The sequence below is a fragment of the Hemibagrus wyckioides genome, linkage group LG21 (genome assembly GCF_019097595.1).
Source record: "Hemibagrus wyckioides isolate EC202008001 linkage group LG21, SWU_Hwy_1.0, whole genome shotgun sequence".
Taxonomy (NCBI): domain Eukaryota; kingdom Metazoa; phylum Chordata; class Actinopteri; order Siluriformes; family Bagridae; genus Hemibagrus; species Hemibagrus wyckioides.
The window spans coordinates 13,061,699-13,083,664 of record NC_080730.1 but is presented as its reverse complement, the minus strand read 5'-3'; the positions used below and the strand labels follow the sequence as shown (position 1 = coordinate 13,083,664).

The 21,966-nt window shown below is 38.0% G+C and overlaps 3 protein-coding genes across 10 annotated transcripts in view; all 3 read right to left on the bottom strand.

Moving 5' to 3' along the window:
* Positions 1-546: 546 nt before the first annotated feature.
* On the bottom strand, positions 547-4,258 carry kiss1 (KiSS-1 metastasis suppressor). Its single transcript, XM_058373030.1, has 3 exons — positions 3,879-4,258; positions 2,570-2,681; positions 547-988 (listed from the first exon to the last, which is right to left on the bottom strand). Exons 2-3 carry the CDS (start codon positions 2,643-2,645, stop codon positions 744-746), a joined length of 321 nt encoding a protein of 106 aa, XP_058229013.1. The 5' UTR covers positions 2,646-2,681; positions 3,879-4,258; the 3' UTR covers positions 547-743.
* A 116-nt stretch (positions 4,259-4,374) lies between these two features.
* On the bottom strand, positions 4,375-8,542 carry golt1a (golgi transport 1A). Its single transcript, XM_058373029.1, has 5 exons — positions 8,430-8,542; positions 7,974-8,065; positions 6,567-6,745; positions 4,805-4,868; positions 4,375-4,706 (listed from the first exon to the last, which is right to left on the bottom strand). The coding sequence occupies exons 1-5, from the start codon at positions 8,452-8,454 to the stop codon at positions 4,668-4,670; spliced, it is 399 nt and encodes a 132-aa protein (XP_058229012.1). The 5' UTR covers positions 8,455-8,542; the 3' UTR covers positions 4,375-4,667.
* An 8,115-nt stretch (positions 8,543-16,657) lies between these two features.
* Positions 16,658-21,966, bottom strand: part of plekha6 (pleckstrin homology domain containing, family A member 6) — a 94,934-nt gene continuing 89,625 nt past the window's right edge. For all 8 annotated transcript variants that reach the window (XM_058373853.1, XM_058373849.1, XM_058373851.1 and 5 more), the window contains 5 exons: positions 21,358-21,507; positions 20,674-20,807; positions 19,155-19,297; positions 18,190-18,294; positions 16,658-16,730 (listed from right to left, as the gene is read on the bottom strand). In XM_058373853.1, coding sequence (XP_058229836.1) covers positions 18,200-18,294; positions 19,155-19,297; positions 20,674-20,807; positions 21,358-21,507 — 522 coding nt within the window. In that variant the 3' untranslated portion in view covers positions 16,658-16,730; positions 18,190-18,199. The remainder of the gene's footprint in view (positions 16,731-18,189; positions 18,295-19,154; positions 19,298-20,673; positions 20,808-21,357; positions 21,508-21,966) is intronic.

Below are 21,966 nucleotides of genomic sequence, written 5' to 3'. Positions count from 1 at the left end.
TTTTGTTAAGACTGAGGAGATCTTTCCTCTTTCACATGGTTCACTCCCCACAAAGTTAGTAGCTATTGAGTTATAATTTCTTCTAACACTGTTTGAACATTTAAACAGAACCTCGTGGCCAGTCCTCCTGCCAGTCAGCTCAGGGATTCTCAGGTTGATCCCGAGTCTGGGTTTGCTGTGGGTTCACTGGTTTCCTCACTATTCCCTAAAACAAGCTGGATTACAACCATTTAGGTGTGAATGTGTATGCATGTGTGAATGCATGAATGCCTGATGTGAACTGGTGTCCATGGTCTCCATGGCAACCCTACCAAGATAAAGTGCTTACTGAAAATGAATAAATGAATGTATTTGCCTTGATCATTAATATTTTATGCAATGTTTTAGAAATGTCGAAGTATTTTACCTGAGATAATGAACAAATAAACAAGTTTTGCCATCCTGTCAGAAATTAGGCCAAAATAAATGCCCTGGAAAATAATGGTCATCAGTTGTACACTATAATGCATACATAGTAAATAAAACAATAAAAATACTCACATAGGATTTTATCAAAGATTATAAAGTTTATTTGATAAGACTTATTCACTACATCCAGCTATGAGCAGCTGTCAAAATAGACAAATCAGATCAACTGGGACATTTGTCAAGCCTAATATAATTAAGAATGCATCAGAAAACAACAATAATTAAAAGGGCTTAATAGTTTTAAGCAGAATCCCTTCTGTAGCCATGGCCTGATGTCACTTCCCATAGCGAAGGCCGAATGAATTAAGGTTATATGAGGCTAGATTCTGCCTTCTCTTGGTTTCAGGATGAGGCTTTTCAATGTGCCACCACCATGAACTGCTGGGAATTCGTGGCCTTAGCCATGGGTTGGACATTTCCATGAAGAGGTGAGATGAGAGTTTGGAGGCCAGAGGTTCAGGTGTGGGCTGTGCAGCGATTCTCTGCAAAACCTCGAGCACTCGTTCCTCGGGAGCCACATCTACAGGAACAGAGGATTTAAGAAACATTTCTGGTGTCAGGGAGACTACAGTTTCAGATATATCCTTAAAAATAAAATTATAGTATGCTGTAATACATTTAGTGTATTGTAATTGTATTAAGTGCATACACTCACTGACCACTTTATTAGGAATTTGTGAGCACAAGTGCAGCTGGTTTGAGTATTTCAGAACTGCTGATAGAGTTTATACAGACTGGTGCAAAAAAACAGAAAACATCCAGTGAAAGTCAGTAGCATTTACAGCATTTTTGTGACACCCTTAGCCAAAGCAACATTTAAATAATTATTAAGTGAGGATTAAGGGCCTTGCTCAAGGGCCAACAAGCTACCACTAGCTTGTTTTTTTTCTGTCTGTGAAAACTCACTGAAATTAAAGGATCATAACCAGACTAGTTTGAGTTGACAAGAAGGCGGCAATAACTAACTAATTGGTGAGTAACCGCTGTCTACAGCCGTGCTGAGCAGAAAATCATCTCAAAATGCACAACACATTGAACTGTCAGGCTGATGAGCTTTAACAGCAGAAGAATGCACTCGTGTTGGCCAAAAACAAGAAACTCTCAAAAACAAGGCTGTGAAAAACTGGAAAAAGACTGCTACAGCACGAGTGGTTGATGGGATAATTGCATGATTGAGTGGAGGTGTACAGGTTTTCCCAATAAAGTGGACAGTAAGTGAATATAATAGTTTACTAAAAGTTTGCTCTTTTACTAAAAGTATCCTGCTTTAATATAATACACACAAACTGCTTAACTAAATTAAAGCTTACAGGCTAAGCTCATATGAGAATAACTTTTTTTTTCTTTTTCTTTCTTTTTTTTTTTTTTTTACAAATGACAAATCTGGTTCTTCACGTATGACGGCATTAATACAGAGTTTAGTAATATTTGCATTTTTAATCATAATCAGGCTCAATGCTTATGTAATATAGAAAGACTGTGTAGCTGTTTGTTATCTTTTCTCCATAAAGATATTCCATAGTTTGCATCTGCTAATTGACTTACATATGCAGAATTGTATATCAGCATTCAGAGGTTGAACTTCTCATCATTTAAACACAAATCAGATTAACGGATTGGTGTTGACCTTGCTGAGGTGCTTTAGTTCACTTCCTTCAGATCTGACTCATAATGTGAAACACTGGGCTGATTAGCACTCCCAAATCTACCATTTCAAACTGCTGCACAGTAGCATGGTTTTGTTTCTCTGTAATCTTTGTAATATTTGGATGTTTTTTCATCCACAATCCTGTTTGTATTTTTTTTTTTTATAATTATTTACCTTTGCTAGGCTGCACAGTCAATAGGAGTGCTGTATTTAGAAGTGTGAAAACCACATTTTAGCAAGTTTTTAGCAGTTTTGGTAGAGCTTCAGCAGCATGTCTGAACTCTAGCATATCCTGTGATCATATTTTTCTGCCTGCTACTGCACACAAGGTGCCTTAATGTAAATATAATGCTTGAGATATTCAAAAATCTTTCAAACCTTAGTGCTTCTTCTGTCAAGCACTACGGAGATAATATATTTATTGATAATAAAATGTGTCTGTTTTGGCAATACCTTCAGTGTACTCTCTTGTAGGATTGCTCTCTCCAAGTGTAACTGATAACAGGAGTATCACTGCAAGCAGGAGCATTTCTAGCAGCCTCCACAGTTTACAGAAGGAAAATCTCTGGAGAAAATACAATAATCATAACCCGAATACATGTAGCAGCCGTGAAGAAACCGTCCACAAGCGCCAAAAGTTAAAGCTAATGCTTATGAAAGCAACCCTGAGCTGGATTTCAGATACAGGATATCTTTAACTGTGATCTGAGGCTGTTAGAAAAGAGAGTGGAATTTTATTGACTGAGTCTGTAAGTGAGAGTGAGTAAGTTTTTCTTTTTTAATTTTTTTTAATAACATATTCTTTTACTGTTTTTTTTACTTTCTGGATACTAATGTTATGGTTAGCATTAAATTAAATAAAATTTATTGTTATGTCAGTGTGTATGCCCTTTTTTGGTTTCCTGGCAGTTGCTCTTTCTCACACGCACACGCACATGCACATACACACACACACACACACACACACACACACACACACAGACACACACACACAGTCTTACTGTCCTCCCACTAAATTTAACCCTAACATTAACATCAGTAACCAGAAAGTTAAAACCAGTAAATTTGTTTTATAAAAATAATCAAATAAAAAAAGATACATCAAGATACAAAGACACACAAACACAGAGACACACACATACACACACACACACTTCAAAAACAGCACACACCATCACCATCAAAGACTATCAGTGACGTCAACTTTTCCTGCCGAGGTCTGAAGCTGAAAGGTTACACTTGACACTGGAGCTGTGATTATGTTAGTCTTTTAAAATGGAATGTTATTAATATAAAAAAAAATGGAATGTTGTTAATATACTTTACATATTTTAGATGACATTTTTATGTGACAAATGATAAAAATACAAGTAATACTTTTGTGAAATAATAACCTACTAATAGTCAGTAGTCAGTACTATCAGTTCTTTCATGTAGATCATAATAACACTAAAGAGCAGGTGATAATGGAGTAAATGATTAAATTAATCTTTTTCGTCTGCTTCAAATTGTTTTTTTTTCACTAATTTGGTTCAGTTCCAATTAAACCAGTCATGACCACCAAATACAAAACGCAAGTAACTGCACACACATAACACCCCGTGCCGCCTACACATACACACACACGTGCACACACACACACACACACCCACCCACAGAGTAAATAGTTACATAAATGCCATTACACACAGATTTGTAGTCAAAACATTATAAAAATAACCATACTGTGTATCTATGAGCAAAATTACAATAAATAACATACCTGTACCTCCTCAGCTCTGGATGTGCAGTAAATATGGCACTCTGTAATACACAATGCACTCCCTGTGTTACTCTCCGTACCCCTTTTTATACTCCAAACGATCCTGCGTCACGAGTTTCCCAGCAGGCCGTTAGTGAGACCCCAGTAACACTCTACTGTCTTTCCCCTCTGATCTGACTGCATCTCTCTCGATAGGTCCTGGCCAAGCATTCACTGGATTTATGAAGCATCTTTATGGAATTTGTCATCGCCGTCTAGTAATTAAATTTAATGAGATTTTAGAATACAGTTTGAAACAAACAAAAGAAAAAGGGAACATAGGGTCCACGCTGAACAAAATGAAGAACTCGAGCAGGTCAACAAGCTTCAGAAACTCTGTGCATATCGGACCTTATTTCAAGAAGGAAATGAAACGCATCAGCTTGGCATTGTTCATAGTTAATGAACTGTACAAAAGATATATGAATTCCTCAAATTATTCCAAAGCATTACAATTAAACGAGCAGGGTTTAAAAATAACACTGGCTTTATTCAAAATAATACACAAATGAACATATTCTTAAAATAGGATACATTCCATACACACACACACAAACACACACAAAACATCCATTTCACACTTGACTGTGCAGTGAGTTCATGGTGTGCTTCATGGACATGTTTTTTTTTTAGTTTGTTGTTCCCTCAAAAGCCGCCACACACACACACACACACACACCACAGCTTTGGATCTGCGCTTGTACTTCGGTGTTCATATGCTGCACTTTGCCGTCAGCTGTGCCAGAACTCTTACACCATAGAGGAGCTGCTTCCTGAGTAATTAAATAGCTAAAGAAGGAAGAAAGGAAGAAAAAGCATTACTATTGTCATCACATTCATCTTAACTGTGTCAGTGTTGAAGAATATTAGCTTAATAATATTCTTACTGTAGTGAGGATTGGCATATTCAATAATGTTCCAAGAAATCCAAAAGCCATTGGGAAGAATGACCTGGAAAACAAAAAGACTGAATTTTATTGAAAACTGACTATATTATTATAATCAGTGTGGTTAAGATTTGCTGACATCATATAGTCAAGAGTCAAGAGGTCATCAATATAGGCATTTCTATTATATATATAGCTGATGAAGTACACAGTGAAATGAAACAACGTTCCTCCAGGACTACACAGAGCTCCATAAGACAAGACAGAACTAAAGGCTAAAAAATAAAAATAAAATTAAACAATTGACATAAAGTGTGTGTGTGCAACCTTGTGCAAGAAGAGAGCCAGTGCAAAAACAGACAATACAATACACTACAAGACAGATACGTAAAGATAGCACAGACAAGTATACAGTCTGTTTGGTGTGCAAAAAAAGTTTTTAAAAAATGTAAAGAATGTTAATGTGCAAACATTTGCAGATTGAATGCAAATTATAATTGATTCTTATACAGTAGATGCTTTCTAAAAAAGAGTTAACTGAGTTGAAGCATATTGTTACAGATGAGGCATGTAACTGAATATGAATACAGACCCAGAATGAACAGACTATGTCTTTAAAATAGTCGCAAATCCAGGAATATGATTTATTGAATTAGAAAGTATGTCAGACATGTTCACAGAGCATGCGAGTGAGACTAGAGTATGTGCTAGGACTGGGACGCTGAGGAACACAACAAAAAAGTCATGTTAGTGTGGGAGGTTTTTAGTTTCATGTGGGCGAAGGTAAACGGTCAGATTTATGCTTGCAGGAAAAACAAAAAAAACACATACACACATTCAACCATTCATCCTTAGTATCATTGCCTGGTCAGGATTGAGTTTAAATTAAGCTTAAATTACTAGTCTGGTCATCAGACGCTAACTAAATATATTTGAAAATAGCCGAGGCAAGCAAGCAAGCAAGCAAGCAAGCAAGCAAGCAAGCAAGCAAATAAATAAATAAATAAATAAATAAATAAATAAATAAATAAATAAATGAAAAATAAATAAATGAAAAATAAATAAATGAAAATAAATAAATAAATAAATCTTTCATATGAAGTAAATAAATAAATAAATAAATAAATAAATAAATAAATAAATAAATCTATCTATCTATCTATCTATCTATCTATCTATCTATCTATCTATCTATCTATCTATCTATCTATCTATCTTTCATATGAAGCCACAGCCACTTCAGGTTGAATGCTTCCTTCACATGCTTTCATACTAAGTCTCAAATCATAATTATTTCTGAGAAAGTCAGAGATCATTTTGTCTCTGTTTCTCTGTTTGAGTTGGTAGGAGTCCTAATCTTTAAGCACGGTGGAGGAGATGACATTTTCTGTCATGAATGATTGGATTTATTGACTTATTCTATGCATATTGAGCATTTTTACATCTTGAAAATTTGTATACATTTTAACAGCTAGTTTACTGAGTAATATGTGTTATGGTGTCAAAATAAAAGTAAAAGAAATGTGTAGGAATGGACCTGGTTTCATTCATGTGCCGTGTTTTTTTCAAAAACAAAGCATGTGAACATGGCTTACTTGTAATTACCACTTCAGTAGTGGTAAGTGGGATAAATCCAATAACAAATGAAAGCAGCATTAATAAAATAAAAAAAAGAAATATAGAGCACTAAACAGATAGTCTGACAGCTAATTTAGATTTAGATTTGTCTGATCATGTAAGCGACTAAGCAAATGTTACTCACTTAAACAGAAGCACGAAGCCATAACTCTCCACGAGAATGCCTATGCGTGGCCATCGGAGCACCACTAAAGCCACACCGCCCAGGAAAAAAGAGGAGGCTCTGAGCTTTTGTCTCTGGAAGAAGAAGTGCGCTGTTCTTTTCAGGCCAATGATGAAGGCCAGACCAGTCAGGAACAAGATCTGAGAAAAGTGTCAGATCATAGCAAGAAAAATGACATAACCACTTACCAAAGAATACATTAACCAACTAACATGTACTGACATGTACTTAAAGTGCTTGTTACTCACATCATAGTTGAGGTTAGCTCTTCATTAGTTGTAATTAGATCATGTCTTTACTTATCATTAGTTCATATTTATGTAAGAATGAAATCTGTTATTAGTGCAAGATTATACATGTACTGTTATGGTAAGTGGAAGCAGCAGTTCATTCATTCATTCATTCAGAAAGAAAGAAAGAAAGAAAGAAAGAAAGAAAGAAAGAAAGAAAGAAAGAAAGAAAGAAAGAAAGAAAGAAAGAAAGAAAGAAAGAAAGAAAGAAAGAAAGAACTGATCGCAAAGCTGACCACAGAAGCAGCAGTTCAAAAAGAAAGAAAGAAAGAAAGAAGGAAAGAAAGAAAGAAGGAAAGAAAGAAAGAAAGAAAGAAAGAAAGAAAGAAAGAAAGAAAGAAAGAAAGAAAGAAAGAAACGCAAAACTGACCATGAAAGCAGTAGTTCAAAAAGAAAGAAAGAAAGAAAGAAAGAAAGAAGGAAAGAAAGAAAGAAAGAAGGAAAGAAAGAAAGAAGGAAAGAAAGAAAGAAAGAAAGAAAGAAAGAAAGAAAGAAAGAAAGAAAGAAAGAAAGAAAGAAAGAAAGAAAGAAAGAAAGAAACGCAAAACTGACCACGAAAGCAGTAGTTCAAAAAGAAAGAAAGAAAGAAAGAAAGAAAGAAAGAAAGAAAGAAAGAAAGAAAGAAAGAAAGAAAGAAAGAAAGAAAGAAAGAAAGAAAGAAAGAAAGAAAGAAAGACCACAGAAGCAGCAGTTCAACAGCATGGTCTCCAAGTGGTTCTATTCACAGCAGACCTATTCATTCATTCATTTATGTTCAGTGAGATGGGTAAGTGGGTATGGAAGAGACACCCCATGCACACACACACACATTAACACACACATTGACCCTGTGGGCACATTTGGCATATCCACTCCACATACTGGCACATTTTATTCTCATTAAATAAATGGGTTTTCAGCTTTGTGCTAGTGTGTAGTAAATTACCGGTATTTACTTCAAGTTTCCATAAATAAGTATATCATCATACCAGCACATCACATTCTCAAAATGTTTTTCAAATTATAAACCTAGTGGGAAATGATTCAACTTGCTTCCATGGAATTAGAGGAGTGTCTAGACAAAAAAAAAAGTACTTACGTTACCGAATGCCAGCAAGACAGAGTCAAAGTACAGCAACACTCCAAACAGCAGGAAGAAAATGCCGAAGCCTGACAAACCCACACCGATCTCTGCGGCAATGGTAGTAAACAGGAAGAAAAAATATTTGAATGACACATTTTTATGTTTTAGTGTATGGTGTTTCCTGTAGATGTAAGTAAGGCCATGGTGTATGGTATGAGATCCAGAGCTCTTGAAAAAGAAAGTAGTGCTGATTTACATAAACTCTTTAAAGCTTTAAAAAAAAAAAACCTAACTTTCTGAACTAACTATCTGTCTTTATTTATCACAGCATATAAGTGCATCATTGTTGTAGAATAAAGAGAAATGCTATTACAGCTAAATTGGAAAGCATGTATTAATTTCTACTCACACAGCAAGCACACACAGTGTACACACACTCCTAAAATTATGAACGAAATAAACAACACTCACTCTGAAACTCTGAGATTCCCACCATGATGCTTTCCACTCTTCACTTTCCTGATGGATTTGCTCACCTCTACAGCTCATTACCCCTTACGTGTGCCTCTCATGTCTGCCTGACCTTTGAACTCTGATGTCAGACAATATGTAGTGAACATTAACCAGGCCAAGAAGAATGATGTAACACAAATGAAGAGACAAATGAATCTCCAAGATTCTAATTGCAGCTAGTTAATATAGCGCAACACGACTGCATATGCTCTGGCGTTTCAATTTGGGAAATTGTGCCAAAAGGATTATCCCACATTTCCATTAACACTAAAGCTGTTAATACTATTGCTAATGGCCTACTGCTAATTTGCTCTTAGAAGCAAGCTTGCTGAAAGATTGTAATGCAATCATGTGTTGTTGGAGGAGCTCAATGTCCCGACCACAGCGCTCTGTAGACGCTGCCCAGCACCTATAAGCGCCTGGTTAAAAGTCACCACAAGTATGATTTGTCAAGAGTGTGCTTCTTTCCCTGAGGTTTTCCACGGAAACTAACCCTAACCGCATGATGCATTCCACCTAATTAATAGGGACAATACAGTTGACTGACTAACAAAACCAAATAGTAAAAATAAAAAAGATGGCAAAGACAAGTCATTTACCGTAAGCTTTTGCTGAGCTTAAACACGCTCAATGCCCTAGTTTTCAGGTATTTACCACTTAAAGTCAACCCCATAATTGTTGGCATCCTTCAAGAGAATAGGCAAAAGAGATTGCGTAACGAAACATCACAGACAATGATTCAAATTTTCCAGTTATACAGTTAGAAAACATGAAACACCCATTAGAAGTTTTGTCAAGTTTCAAAATCATCTATTAGAAACCACCTCTGTAATTACAAGCTCAGCAACTCGCAAAATGCAACACCTGAGCAACACTAACGGATGTATTACGGTATTTAAGAAGGCTTTTTGTTTATGTCTTTATGTTTACATAAATCTACTGAAATAAAATTATACTCTTATAGTCCCTGTATAGTTATTTTTTTAGGTCTAGACTTTAGTGTAAGCTGTGAGCTGTTTTCTAATATTTCTAAACACATCCACCCACACAATTGTGTTTATACTCAGTGGGATCTAAAAGGTTGACCACATTGAATATTTGAGGGGTTTTTTATTTAAAATTGGAAATAAACAGAACATTTTAGTTCCACCAAGAAGCTTTGGAGATGGATTTATTTTCACAAAGAGTTTTGTACCTAAGTCCCCATCAGTGAACAGCTAATAACTTCAACAACATGCTTTATGTTAAAGCTTGAATGGATTTCCTGGTTACACAATTGCCCTTTTTGACCATATATTACACAGTTATAAACAAGAAATTATTTATAATCACACTCTGTGGTGTCACTCAGATGATGATGGCTTCCCTTTTGAGTCTGGTTCCTCTCAAGTTTTCTTCCTCAGATCGTCTCAGGGAGTTTTTCCTCACTCCTGTCACCTCTGGCTTGCTCATTAGGCATACAGTAAGTGTGTTCACTATCTCAGACCCTTTTAAAATGAACTGAGCTGAAACCCTCTCGGGAGGTGCTTTGAGTACGGTTTGATGAAAACATGCGTTGTGAACACAAATCTCTCCAGGTCTACTTGTTGTGAAATGATTGTGAATTTTCTTTAGTTCAGTCATAAAAAGCTTCTGTAAAAATCAGGCTATTCAAAACATGACTGTAATGTCCTTCTGGAAGGGGGATATTATGGACTGACGAGGAAAGTGCTGCATTTCTACAAATCTGGCAGAAAGACTATATAAAAAAATCAACTGTCAACAACCCACAGAAATGAAAAAGTATTTCTGAAATTTTCAGCAAAACTGAAAGAGAGAAGATTTAACCGGACCACCCTGCGACACTGACAGAGGACTGGGTCCCAAAAAGAAATGAACACAAAGAGGCCTAAGACCTTATCTGGTATGGGATCTGAGTCATCTCTCCTCTCTCAGGGACAGAGACATTAAAGAGGACTGTGTCCCTTTTCACTTGGTCCACTTCAAGGGGTCTGGGTTTGGTTCTTATAAAGTGGACTTAAATGTGAAAACATCCTAAGGCCCACTGAACTGAATTGAATAGAAACGAATGCAAGAAGCATTTTTTCTAGTGCTATCAGAATAGTTATTTGTTTTAAATGTATTTTAACCACAAGTAATAGTATTGCTAACATTAAGCTAATTGCTTTAAGACAATTGCTGTTTATTCATTTGACTTAATTTAATATTATAAATAAGCTAAATTAAAATTATTTAACTTTATATCAGCCTCTATTTATAGCATGGTGGCGGTGGTAGCTGACGTGGTTAAGGCTCTGGGTTGTTGACCTGAAGATCGAGGTTCAAGCCCCAGCACTGCCAAGCTGCCATAAGTATTAAAAACTATACTAATCAATATATCATTGTGTATTCCCAGCTCTGTTGTCCTTTCTATATTATGTTAAAATGATGTAAGATAATTCTGAGCTGACAGAAACCACATGTCCAGCAAACACTGACATTTTTAAAAGGAAATTTGTGGACCGATGACATCTTGGCTACAGCACCTGCTTTTCACGCAATCCTGAAGCTATTTCAACATTTATATGCTTAGACATTTGGTTCTGTTTTACAGTGACCTGGGAATTGTTCCTGGCGGTAAATGGAAAAAGCCTGGTTTGTCTCAGTGTTGTGTTTTGGGTGTATTATCTTACATAAGCTGACACATGGTAACATCCAGCAGTTAAGATGCTTCACTGTTTCGTCATCGTTCTGTCACGTGCAACCTCATGAAATGGCACGAGGGCTCGCTGTATGGCCTTCAAAACTTAAGAGAACGTAATTCGCCAAGTCATTATCTTATGGGATATATTTTGATAGTCATGCCATGCTACGTTCACACACAGCAATAATACAAACGTAAATGATTCATTTTCACTGAGAGCTGGTGACGTGGTCCATAGCAAAGCTCACACACCACTTCTCTTTCATCTCTTAACATATGATACATACAGTATCTCACAAAAGTGAGTACACCCCTCACATTTTTGTAAATATTTTATTAAATCTTTTCATGTGATAACACTGAAGAAATGACACTCTGCTACAATGTAAAGTAGTGAGTGTACAGCCTGTATAACAGTGTAAACTTGCTGTCCCCTCAAAATAACTCGACACACAGCCATTAATGTCTAAACTGTTGGCAACAAAAGTGAGTAAGTGGAAATGTCCAAATTGGGCCCAATTAGCCATTTACCCTTCCCGGTGTCATGTGACTTGTTAGTGTTACAAGGTCTCAGGTATGAATGAGGAGCAGGTGTGTTAAATTTGGTGTTATCGCTCTCACACATTCTCATACTGGTCACTGGAAGTTCAACATGGCACCTCATGGCAAAGAACTCTTTGAGGATCTGAAAAAAAGAATTGTTGCTCTACATAAAGATGGCCTAGACTGTAAGAAGATTGCCAAGACCCTGAAACTGAGCTGCAGCACGGTGGGCAAGACCATACAGTGGTTTTACAGGACAGGTTCCACTCAGAACAGGCCTCGCCATGGTCCACCAAAGAAGTTGAGTGCATGTGCTCAGCATCATATCCGGAGGTTGTCTTTGGGAAATAGACTTATGAGTGCTGCCAGCATTGCTGCAGAGGTTGAAGGGGTGGGGGGTCAGCCTGTCAGTGCTCAGACCGTACACCGCACACTGCATCAAATTGGTCTGCATGGCTGTCGTCCCAGAAGGAAGCCTCTACTAAAGATGATGCACAAGAAAGCCTGCGTACAGTTTGCTGAAGACAAGCAGACTAAGGACATGGATTACTGGAACCATGTCCTGTGGTCCGATGAGACCAAGATAAACTCATTTGATTCAGATGGTATCAAGCGTGTGTGGCAGCAACCAAGTGAGGAGTACAAAGACAAGTGTGTCTTGCCTACAGTCAAACATGGTGCTGCCGGCACTGGGGAGCTACAGTTCATTGAGGGAACCATGAATGTCAACATGTACTGTGACATACTGAAGCAGAGCATGATCCCCTCCCCCTCCGGAGACTGGGCCTCAGGGCAGTATTCCAACGTGATAACGACCCCAACCACACCTCCAAGACGACCACTGCCTTGGTGATGGACTGGCCAAGCATGTCTCCAGACCTAAACCCTTTTGAGCATCTGTGGGGCATCCTCAAACGGAAGGTGGGGGAGCGCAAGGTCTCTAACATCCACCAGCTCTGTGATGTCATCATGGAGGAGTGGAAGAGGACTCCAGTGGCAACCTGTGAAGCTCTGGTGAACTCCAAGCCCACGAGGGTTAAGGCAGTGCTGGAAAATAATGGTGGCCACACAAAATATTGACACTTTGGGCCCAATTTGGACATTTCCACTTAGGGGTGTACTCACTTTTGTTGCCAACGGTTTAGACATTAATGGTTGTGTGTCGAGTTATTTTGAGGGGACAGCAAATTTACACTGTTATACAGGCTGTACACTCACTACTTTACATTGTAGCAGAGTTTCTTCATTTCTTCAGTGTTGTCACATGAAAATATTTAATAAAATATTTACAAAAATGTGAGGGGTGTACTCACTTTTGTGAGATACTGTATATACACTGCTAAACTATATATACTAACTCCAAATCTCCCTGAAGAATGTTTTTTTAAAATTTATTTTAGCAGCAAGAAAAGTGATTTGTTGTCCAGGAGATGCTAATTGTGCCATCCACTGATAAACATTGTTACTATGACAACCAGTAGCAGGAACGCCTCCTCTGTCACTCTGTCACTAATAGAAAAGTGAATTCAAATCTGCCCAAGTGGGAAAACTCAGCAGCCACAAGATGTTGGCAGACATGTCATATAATTTTAAACTCATATAACAGAAAAAAAGTTAGACTCAAAATACTTTCGTGTTGAATGTAGAGTGGATTTTATATCCGTCTTCATTGAAATGCAGTACAGCACACTCTCACTTACATGTTCTTAAAGCGCCCTCTGGTGTACAGCAGTGTGCATTACACACCATCTGTTTCTGAGGCTCAACTGTCACACATAATGTCCACATATAGGCATAACCTTATGTCCACCTGCCTAATATTGTGTTGGTTCCCCTTTTGCTTCCATGACAACAGCCCTGACCCGTCATGCACTGTGTATTCTGACACCTTTCTATCAGAACCAGCATTAACGTCTTCAGCAATTTGAGGAACAGTAGCTCATCTGTTGGATCCGATCACTCGGGCCAGCCTTTGCTCCCCACGTGCATCTACGGGCCCTGGTCACCCATGACCCTGTCGCCGGTTTACCACTGTTCCTTCCTTGGACCACTTCTGATAGATACTGACCACTGCAGACCGGGAACACCCCACAAGAGCTGCAGTTTTGGAGATGCTCTGATCCACTCATCTAGCCATCACAATTTGGCCCTTGTCCTAACGCTTGCCTATTTTTCCTGCTTCTAACCCATCAACTTGCTGCCTAATATATCCCACCCACTAACAGGTGCCATGATGAGGAGATCATCAGTGTTATTCACGGCGCCTGTCAGTGGTCATAATGTTATGGCTGATCGGTGTCTGGACAGTCCATTTTCATTTAATTTTAAGAAAACCTGAGATTTTAAGGCACACTTGAAATTATTATCCTGATTTCTGTGGTTTCTTTTTACCATCTAACTTTTTTTTTTTTACCATCTTTGCAAACCTTTTACACAAAATCAAAATAGCATTTTTTTTTGGTCTCAAACACCAATTAAAACTAAAATTAAATACATATTCTCAGTCAAACAGCATAGTGAACATCTCTCAGCTATATAAAAAGGTTTCTCACAAGGGCTATGTACAAACACACACACACACAATCCCTTTTAAATACATTCACTTTATTGCATGAGGGCATTTCTAAAGCAAGCATATCGACTGTATGGATTTGCATAGTTCAAGCATTTTTTTTTATTTTCTGAATTTTAACTCAAAGTAGCAACAGTAACTGTTAGGCAGATTATATTTGGTTTGAACATATGTACAGAGACCAATGTTTAGTCCTTTTAAGCCTTATTTGCTACATTTTGAATTGAAATATTAGATACCTCCACTCTGGCTGTTTGTGTGATTCCTGACACGTTTCATCCTGTTCCATAAAAAATAAAGTTCTTAAAAATTATCTTTAACTAAGGCGCCCAAAACCATGCTTTAGAGTAACAAAATAAAGCTATGCCAGCCTTGAACCTGCCATGAAAAAAATGCAAGACACTCTTAATTCTCTGTTAGAAATGTAGCCGAGCAGACTTCATCTAATTCATTAAATATCCATGTGCTTAGAAAAATATGTACTGCATTTGGATGACATTTATTTGTCCCTTTCTTTAAAATAATAAAAATAGAACTTTGCTTTTTGGACTTTTTCCCTTCCTTTTGTGAAACTGATGATCCAATTCTTGGGTCATTAATCATGTTTATCTCTGTTCCTGTTATCAGATGACAGCGTTAAGCACTGCATGTGCTAATGAGTATAAGAAAATCTCCATGAAATCATATCATGTGAACTCGAAAAGCAAAAGTCTGGGATCTATCGCTAGCCATGACTCATCTTAATTCTTACCTAAAATACAAAAAAAAAAAAAACATCAGATGGCCTAATGACTACATTGTGTCTGGTTTCATTGTGTCTGTATGTCTTATGCTTAAGTACCAAAATGCTGAATCATAACACAAAACAAAAGACATGTTACAGTTTGGCAAATCGTTTGTCGCTTTGCGATGCGCTAGAATCTAGCTGTTTTTCTCTTCTTTCTCCTCGTCAGTTTTGCGTCAGTGATACAAAAATACTCTTTAATTCGCCGTCAAACAGGATCCATATTTACACAACGGATATGTTTGCCTAAGCACGAGAAGACAAACGAAATACCCAATGGCACAGTGTTACACTACTGGGTTCCATATTCACAGGGGATATACGGGCTGTAATTTCACACGTTTTACACGTTGAGATGCAAGCTGCTGTCCCCGTCCCCACCCCCCCACCCCCAAATCCCTCCCTCCCTCCCTACAACACACACTGTTTAACTAGCAGACTTACAGTTCTAAGGGCACTTTTCGACAGGAACTCTATAGCCTACTAATGATCATTAATTAGAATCATTTCACCCACACACGGACATTTTAGGTACCACGTCTTGGTAACTAAAATACTAGAAATGAAGCATTATAAAGATGGCTTTGATTACAAATTAAATTAATATAATATATATATATTCACTGTCTATAGATATACTGTATATGCTGTGTTTATTGATACATAAGGAACCTGTGGTGCAAACAGAACTCTAAGGTACCGGCCTGTTGGTGACTGGGATCCAACGTTCCCATCAAGCCCTATTATTTAAAGTAAAAGTAAAGACAAAGAGGATTTATGGAGTCACAGTGAGTCTTGATCTCCTTTGAAACGAGGGAATGAAGGGAATGAGGAAAGAAGTGCCCATGCAAGTGCTTCATACTCTCTTTTTGTCTTCTGCTTGGGGTTGCTTTTCACCGCAGACAGGATGTGACATCAGTCTGTGGTCACTGGATGAGTCTGTTGTGGCAGAAACGCAGATCTACGACGCTAAGCTTTTAGAAAGTTAGTCTTCAGTCTCTGTGGTCAAGTACCGATGTGCTGATTTTGGTCAACTTCCTCTCGTCGTTGCTCTGGGTCCTGCTACTTCCTGTCTGTGTTCCTGGGCTTCCTTGCTCTTCACTTGCTCTGACACTGCATTTGTCTCCTGTCCCTCTCGGACCATCGCTTTTTTCTACCGTAACACTGTATCCTGTAATTCGTCTCTGTTCCTCGGCCGCAACTCTGTTACTGACGTACTTGTGTCTTCACTTGTGTCTGGCCAGTTTTTTCAGGATTAGTATAACGCTCACCGCAGTCATTACAGATAGTTTTGTGTAAACAAATCTCACTTTCTGGCTAGTTTGCAGCTTTCATTATGTTACAATATCTGTTGTTTCCATCATACTGCCATTAGGTCCTACATGGAAAGGCTTAAAAGAGAGAGAGAAGCATGTGACTGAGAGCTGGAGAGGCCCACCGTCAGGATGTGACTTCATTTTTGTAGCGACCTCTGAACCGCATCTCTGAGATCACACCCTCAAACCTCGGATCTCCAACTTCCAAACATTTTGTAGTATTTCCTCCTCCTAGTGTGTCAGTAACTGAGATAAATACACAGTTTGGGGGAGATGGGACAATATAAGTGATTTTTCGTGTCGTTTGTTTGCTGTTCTCAGAAGGGTTCACCATCGAACTTGACAGCAGCCAGCGCCTGAGCTAAAAATAGTTGACGAAGAGAAGAGAAGACACTGAGTATGATAATTAGGAACTGAATCGTTAGCATTATACAACACTTATATACACACAGTTACTCATATTAACATCGCCACACTGCAGCAGAGCAAACAAACACCTCCTCCATCACACAATCATTTTATTCATAGCAAAAAAATGGCTGTAATAATTTTTTTTGTGATACTAGTAACTATACATACATTGTCCATTTTATTAGAAACACCTGCACTACTCATGAAATGATCCAATTAGTCAATCATGTGGCATTAGCACAATGCATAAAATCTGGCAGATACAAGAGAGTCACTTAATGTTCACAAACATCCAGTTGAGGAAAAATATGTGATTTCAGTGACTATGGCATGATTTTTAGCACCAAACCGGGCTGGTTTGAGTTTTTCAGAAACTGCTGATAAGCTGGGATTTTCACACAGTCTCTAGGGTTTATACAGAATAGAGTGAAAAAGAAAAAGATCCAGAGAGCAGCAGATATGTCTTGTGGATGAGAGAGGTTGACAGGAAGTATACGAGAGCTCAAACCCAACAAGCACTCTTTATAGCACATTGTTGTTTTTCCTGCAAAACCTAGAGTTTTTTCCTCACACCATTCTGTTAAAACTCTAGAGACTGCTGCATGTGAAAAAGAAGATCTGGGTTTCTGAAATACTCAAACTACCCCTTCTGCTATTCAACAACCAGGTCACTGAGCTCACGTTTTCCCCAATTCTGGTGTTTGATGTAAACAATATCAGAATTTTTGGACTTGTATTTGCAGCTACATGATTGGCAGATTAGATAATTGCACAAATGTGCAGGTGTACAAGTGTTCCTATTAAAGTGGCTGGTGAGTGAATATTGGGTATATGGGGTTTATTTAAAGAACATGTCTGAATAAGAATATCTAAAAGTGAAGTGGTAGAAGATATTAGGCTAATGACTTGAAAATTCTTGACACTTATCTGGAAAATAAGATCATCAGTCCTGTGCCTTGTTTTCACTAAAAGTGTCTGTGGTAACTATATAGTTGAAAATCAAATTCAGACATTACTTGCTAGGAAAAACATCACATACTATTATGCAATGTCCAAAAATGTATCACCTTCCTTTCCCTTTTGCTATCTGTACTGTGGTGTACTAAAAGCTTGAGAGAAGCTCCACTGAAAATAAAAATGTAAGCGCAAAGCAAGACCAAAAGGAGCACTCTACCCCTGCAGTCCAATACTGTTTTATCAGTCAAACTGAAGCAATCTTCTCTGTATCTCATAGTTTGTATATATTTTATATAGTACTATATACTATATGGAATAGTGTACTACATAAAAACTTAAAGGTGCAAGGGGAAGAGTGATAAAACAGTACTGGAGCACACAGGGAATATACGGGAAGAAGGGAAGTGGATAAAAAAAGGGCAAGGGGCTTTTGTGCAGTGAGCGGAACTCACCTTCACACACTCACACCTTCATGATGTGGGAGGAGTCAGAGAAGCCAGAGGAAGGGGGAGGGGCCAGGTTGGTCGGGGAGGCGGGGGGACTCGAGGTGATCTGGGCTGCAATGCAATGGAACGAAACGATGGGAAAATTCACACATGACAGATAAATAAATAAATAAATAAATAAGAAAGAAAGAAAAGGTCGTGGAACAGAGAGGTAGTCTGACATGTTCTCAGAGGACCACAGGTCAGACTGCTGAATGGAAAAAAGCATGATATAAAAAGCTTCTAAACAAAAATCATATAGAAGGTGCTGGACCACACAGTCAGAACTCATGATCCTGAGTGATTCAGCATCGGTGTGAATGAGGATAAATGTATAGACTGTATAACTATACAAATCAAACACATATTTTAAAGGAAAAGCAGCTCAAATAAGAAATTATATAATGCAGCAACATGAGAGGTGCTTCTCTTCAGTTGTTTTTCTGTGACAATGTCTAGTCAAGAGCTCTAACTTTACCTAACAATCTTAAATGGTCTGGCATGTACACATGATGTGGGTGTGTCTTGTATATGAGAAATAAATGGCTTACGAAAAGTCGCTCATAAAACATTAAGCTCTTCACTTTGTTCTAATTTGCAGTATAGTTCTGCATGGGAAGAGACGGTACTTCAGAGCAGAGCTGACAGAAATTCATATTTTGTACAAAATATCTGTACAAAAAATACTTCAACGAATGAACATTAAGCCTGTATTATACAGTATATGAATTTTTTCTATTTGTTTTATCTTGCCATTTCTTTTTAGAGCACTGCTCTAAATGCTGTGTGCCACCTTAGCTCTGAAGTATGAGGGTTAAGACAGTGAGGGACAGTGAGAGTGGACAGGGTTGGTGATTGATACAAAGGGTCAAACAGGGGTCAGAGGTCAGAAAGGGGTTGCTCAGGCTCCTCAGGACGACAGGCTTCCTCACCAGAGAGCAGGCGAGAGCGGCGAGAGGCCTCAGCAGCCAAAGCGCAGGAGATCTCGATGCGTTTCTCCTGTTCCTGCAGCTTCTGCTCAGGGTTTGCCTGGGCTTCCACAGGGCCATCCAACACCGGGACAATATTCTGCAGACTGTGGAGGCACAGAGCTGGTTTTTCAACATTTGTCTGTATGTAGTTTGGATGTAGTTTGTGTTGTGTTGGTTTGCAAACCCAACTAGTCTGTATGCTCCACTCACCCAGCTCCTATAAACTAGAATTTTTAGCACATTTGCGCTGTTATCTAATCCGCCGATCATGTACTGTAGCAGCAGAGCAATGCAAAAAAAAATTCATGCAGAACCATGTCAAAAGCTCCAGATAATGTGGGTCACCATCTGAATAAGAAAAAGGATGATCTCTGTGACTGATCGTGGCATATAGTTTTAGAAAATGCTGATCTTCTGGGAATTCTCTAGAGTTTACATGGAATGGTATGAAAAACAAAAAAAAGTAAATGACAGTTCTGTGTGTGGCAACACCTTGTTGATCAGAGAGGTCAGAGGAAAATGGCACAAAATCATGGGCACAGATTCACCCAAACTAGACAGATTATTGAAGATAAAAAATAATCACAGTGGAATTATAGCTTCTTCAACTGTCAGGTTTCTGTGAGTCTGTGCCCATGATAGCCTCGGATTCTTGTTCCTAGCTGACGGCAGTGGAACCTGATGTGGTTGTGGCCCATCCACCTCAAGGACTGATGTTTTGTACATTCTGAGGTGCTTTTCTGTTCTCCACAGTTGTAAAGAGTGATTATTTGAGTCACTATGGACTACGTGTGAGCTGGAACCAATCTGTTCCGTCCCTGATCTCGCTCTTCAGCAAGGTGTTTCAGCATACAGACCATCAGCTCACAGGATGTTTTTTAACCCCATCCTATGTAAACTCTAGAGACTGTTAAAATCCAGAAGATCAGCAGTTTCTGAAATACTCAAACCAGCTCATTTTAACATGTCAATAAACATGCCCTGGTTAAAGTCACAGAGATCACACTTTTTCCCCATTCTGATGTTTGATGTGAACATTAAATGGCACTCTTGATCTGTTTCAGCATGATTTTATACACTGCAATGCTGCCACATGATTGGCTGATTGGATAACTGCATAAACTTAATAGATGTATGTTCTATAGGTATTCCTGTTAAAGTGTATATTTAACTGTTTCTAGCTCAGGCTAAGGTAAACAAAGACTATAAGACAGCTAAGATAGCTGAAACATTGCATTTATGGGTTGGACATTATTTGAAGATTTATACTGTTGAGTTTTTAGTAACCAACCCACATCCATCGAAAGCTGTGTAAATTAAATGAAAATTAGAACCATACTACAACATAACACACAATCAAATGACTAAATCTAATGTTTTAAACATTCAGAGCCTCTCTAACATACTAGTAAACCGACAACGCTCCAGATCACTGCTATACAGTAAATCTGTGTGTAAGCAATAGACAGGAGCAGCCTACTTTGACTTGGCAATGAGCGTCTTTATCCGTTCCACCTTCTTCTGTTTCTCTCTCTCCTCCTCTGGGCTGAGCGGTGTGCTGGGCTCTATGTCCAGATACCGCTCTGGAATTAACACTTTCTCTGGGGCAGACAGCTGAATCAAACAATGATAAAACTCTATGAACATCAACATTTGCAGGATACTTTTAATCATTTAGCATAGCAGGATCTAAACCAGATCTATTGGTTAGATTCAATTTAGATTTTAATCCAGGTTTATTAAATCGACCATATTCATGTGGAAATTTTTGTGAGCCAAACACTTTCATTGTCCAAAAAATAGTTTAACAACCATTACAGTACACTAGTTTAATAACCATTACAGTACGTTGATGATAAACTGGTCAAGTATCTGTCACTCCAGCCTGACAATAGTGATGTTGTGAGAAATTATATCAGAAACATACCCATATTTGCACTTTTGTCATTCAGTAGGAACTGGCCCACTATTAATAAATACTAAATCTTACTTACAAGATCATTATTAGAAGTAAGAAACTAGATTAATTGCAAATATTTTATTATTCTCTTTGTCACAGACAAAATCGTAATGATTACATTATATTTGAACTGAAGCTGGTAGTGTTTAATAGTTGTTACTACTACAACTACTACTAATAGAAAGAGACAGTACAGTACTTTACCTCTTTGCTGATATCCAGCTCATAATTCTCAGGCTCCACCTGTCTCCGTAGACGGGCAATTTCTTCCCTCGGAGACTCCATGCCTTCCCCTCGTACGGCCGCCTCCAGGTCCTTTATGTCGACCTCATGGGCGGTCACTCTTCTCCTCACCTACAAGACAACCAATTAACATTACCGTATAATCAAAATTGAACTGTCATGCCTGAGTTTTCTGTCTTTTTTTCCTGGCATGCTGGACATAAATAAAATATACTGTCAGTAATAGTCAATAGCTTTCTCCTTGCTTCAGTCACAAATTCATCAGATTATTCATTAATCATCAAGAATATACCAGTAATACAAACATTGTAACATACTACTCCAAAACATATCAAAAAACCCAAATAAATAAATCAGAGTTTGAACATTTTCAGTAGAAATATGTTAACAGTGCTACAATAATCTTTTGAAAGGCTGGTAAATCTGCTAAATCTCCCAAAATATACTTATAAAAAAAACAGTGGGCTACAGTAAACATGATAACTGGGTCTCTGTGAATATCTGCAAGTAAACCAACCACATACAAAAACCTAAGATAACAAGGAGCCTAGGAGCTTTATGTGGCTTGGA

What these genes read in the sequence shown, in the direction of transcription:
- kiss1 (XM_058373030.1), bottom strand. Translation starts at nt 2,645, where the DNA reads ATGCTCCTGCTTGCAGTGATACTCCTGTTATCAGTTACACTTGGAGAG. An exon ending in TACAAGAGAGTACACTGAAG is followed by an intron (nt 989 to 2,569) that starts GTATTGCCAAAA and finishes CTGTTCCTGTAG; the next exon opens with ATGTGGCTCCCGAGGAACGA.
- golt1a (XM_058373029.1), bottom strand. Translation starts at nt 8,454, where the DNA reads ATGGTGGGAATCTCAGAGTTTCAGA. An exon ending in TCTTGCTGGCATTCGGTAAC is followed by an intron (nt 6,746 to 7,973) that starts GTAAGTACTTTT and finishes CACTTTTCTCAG; the next exon opens with ATCTTGTTCCTGACTGGTCT. An exon ending in GGCTTCGTGCTTCTGTTTAA is followed by an intron (nt 4,869 to 6,566) that starts GTGAGTAACATT and finishes TTTGTTTTCCAG; the next exon opens with GTCATTCTTCCCAATGGCTT.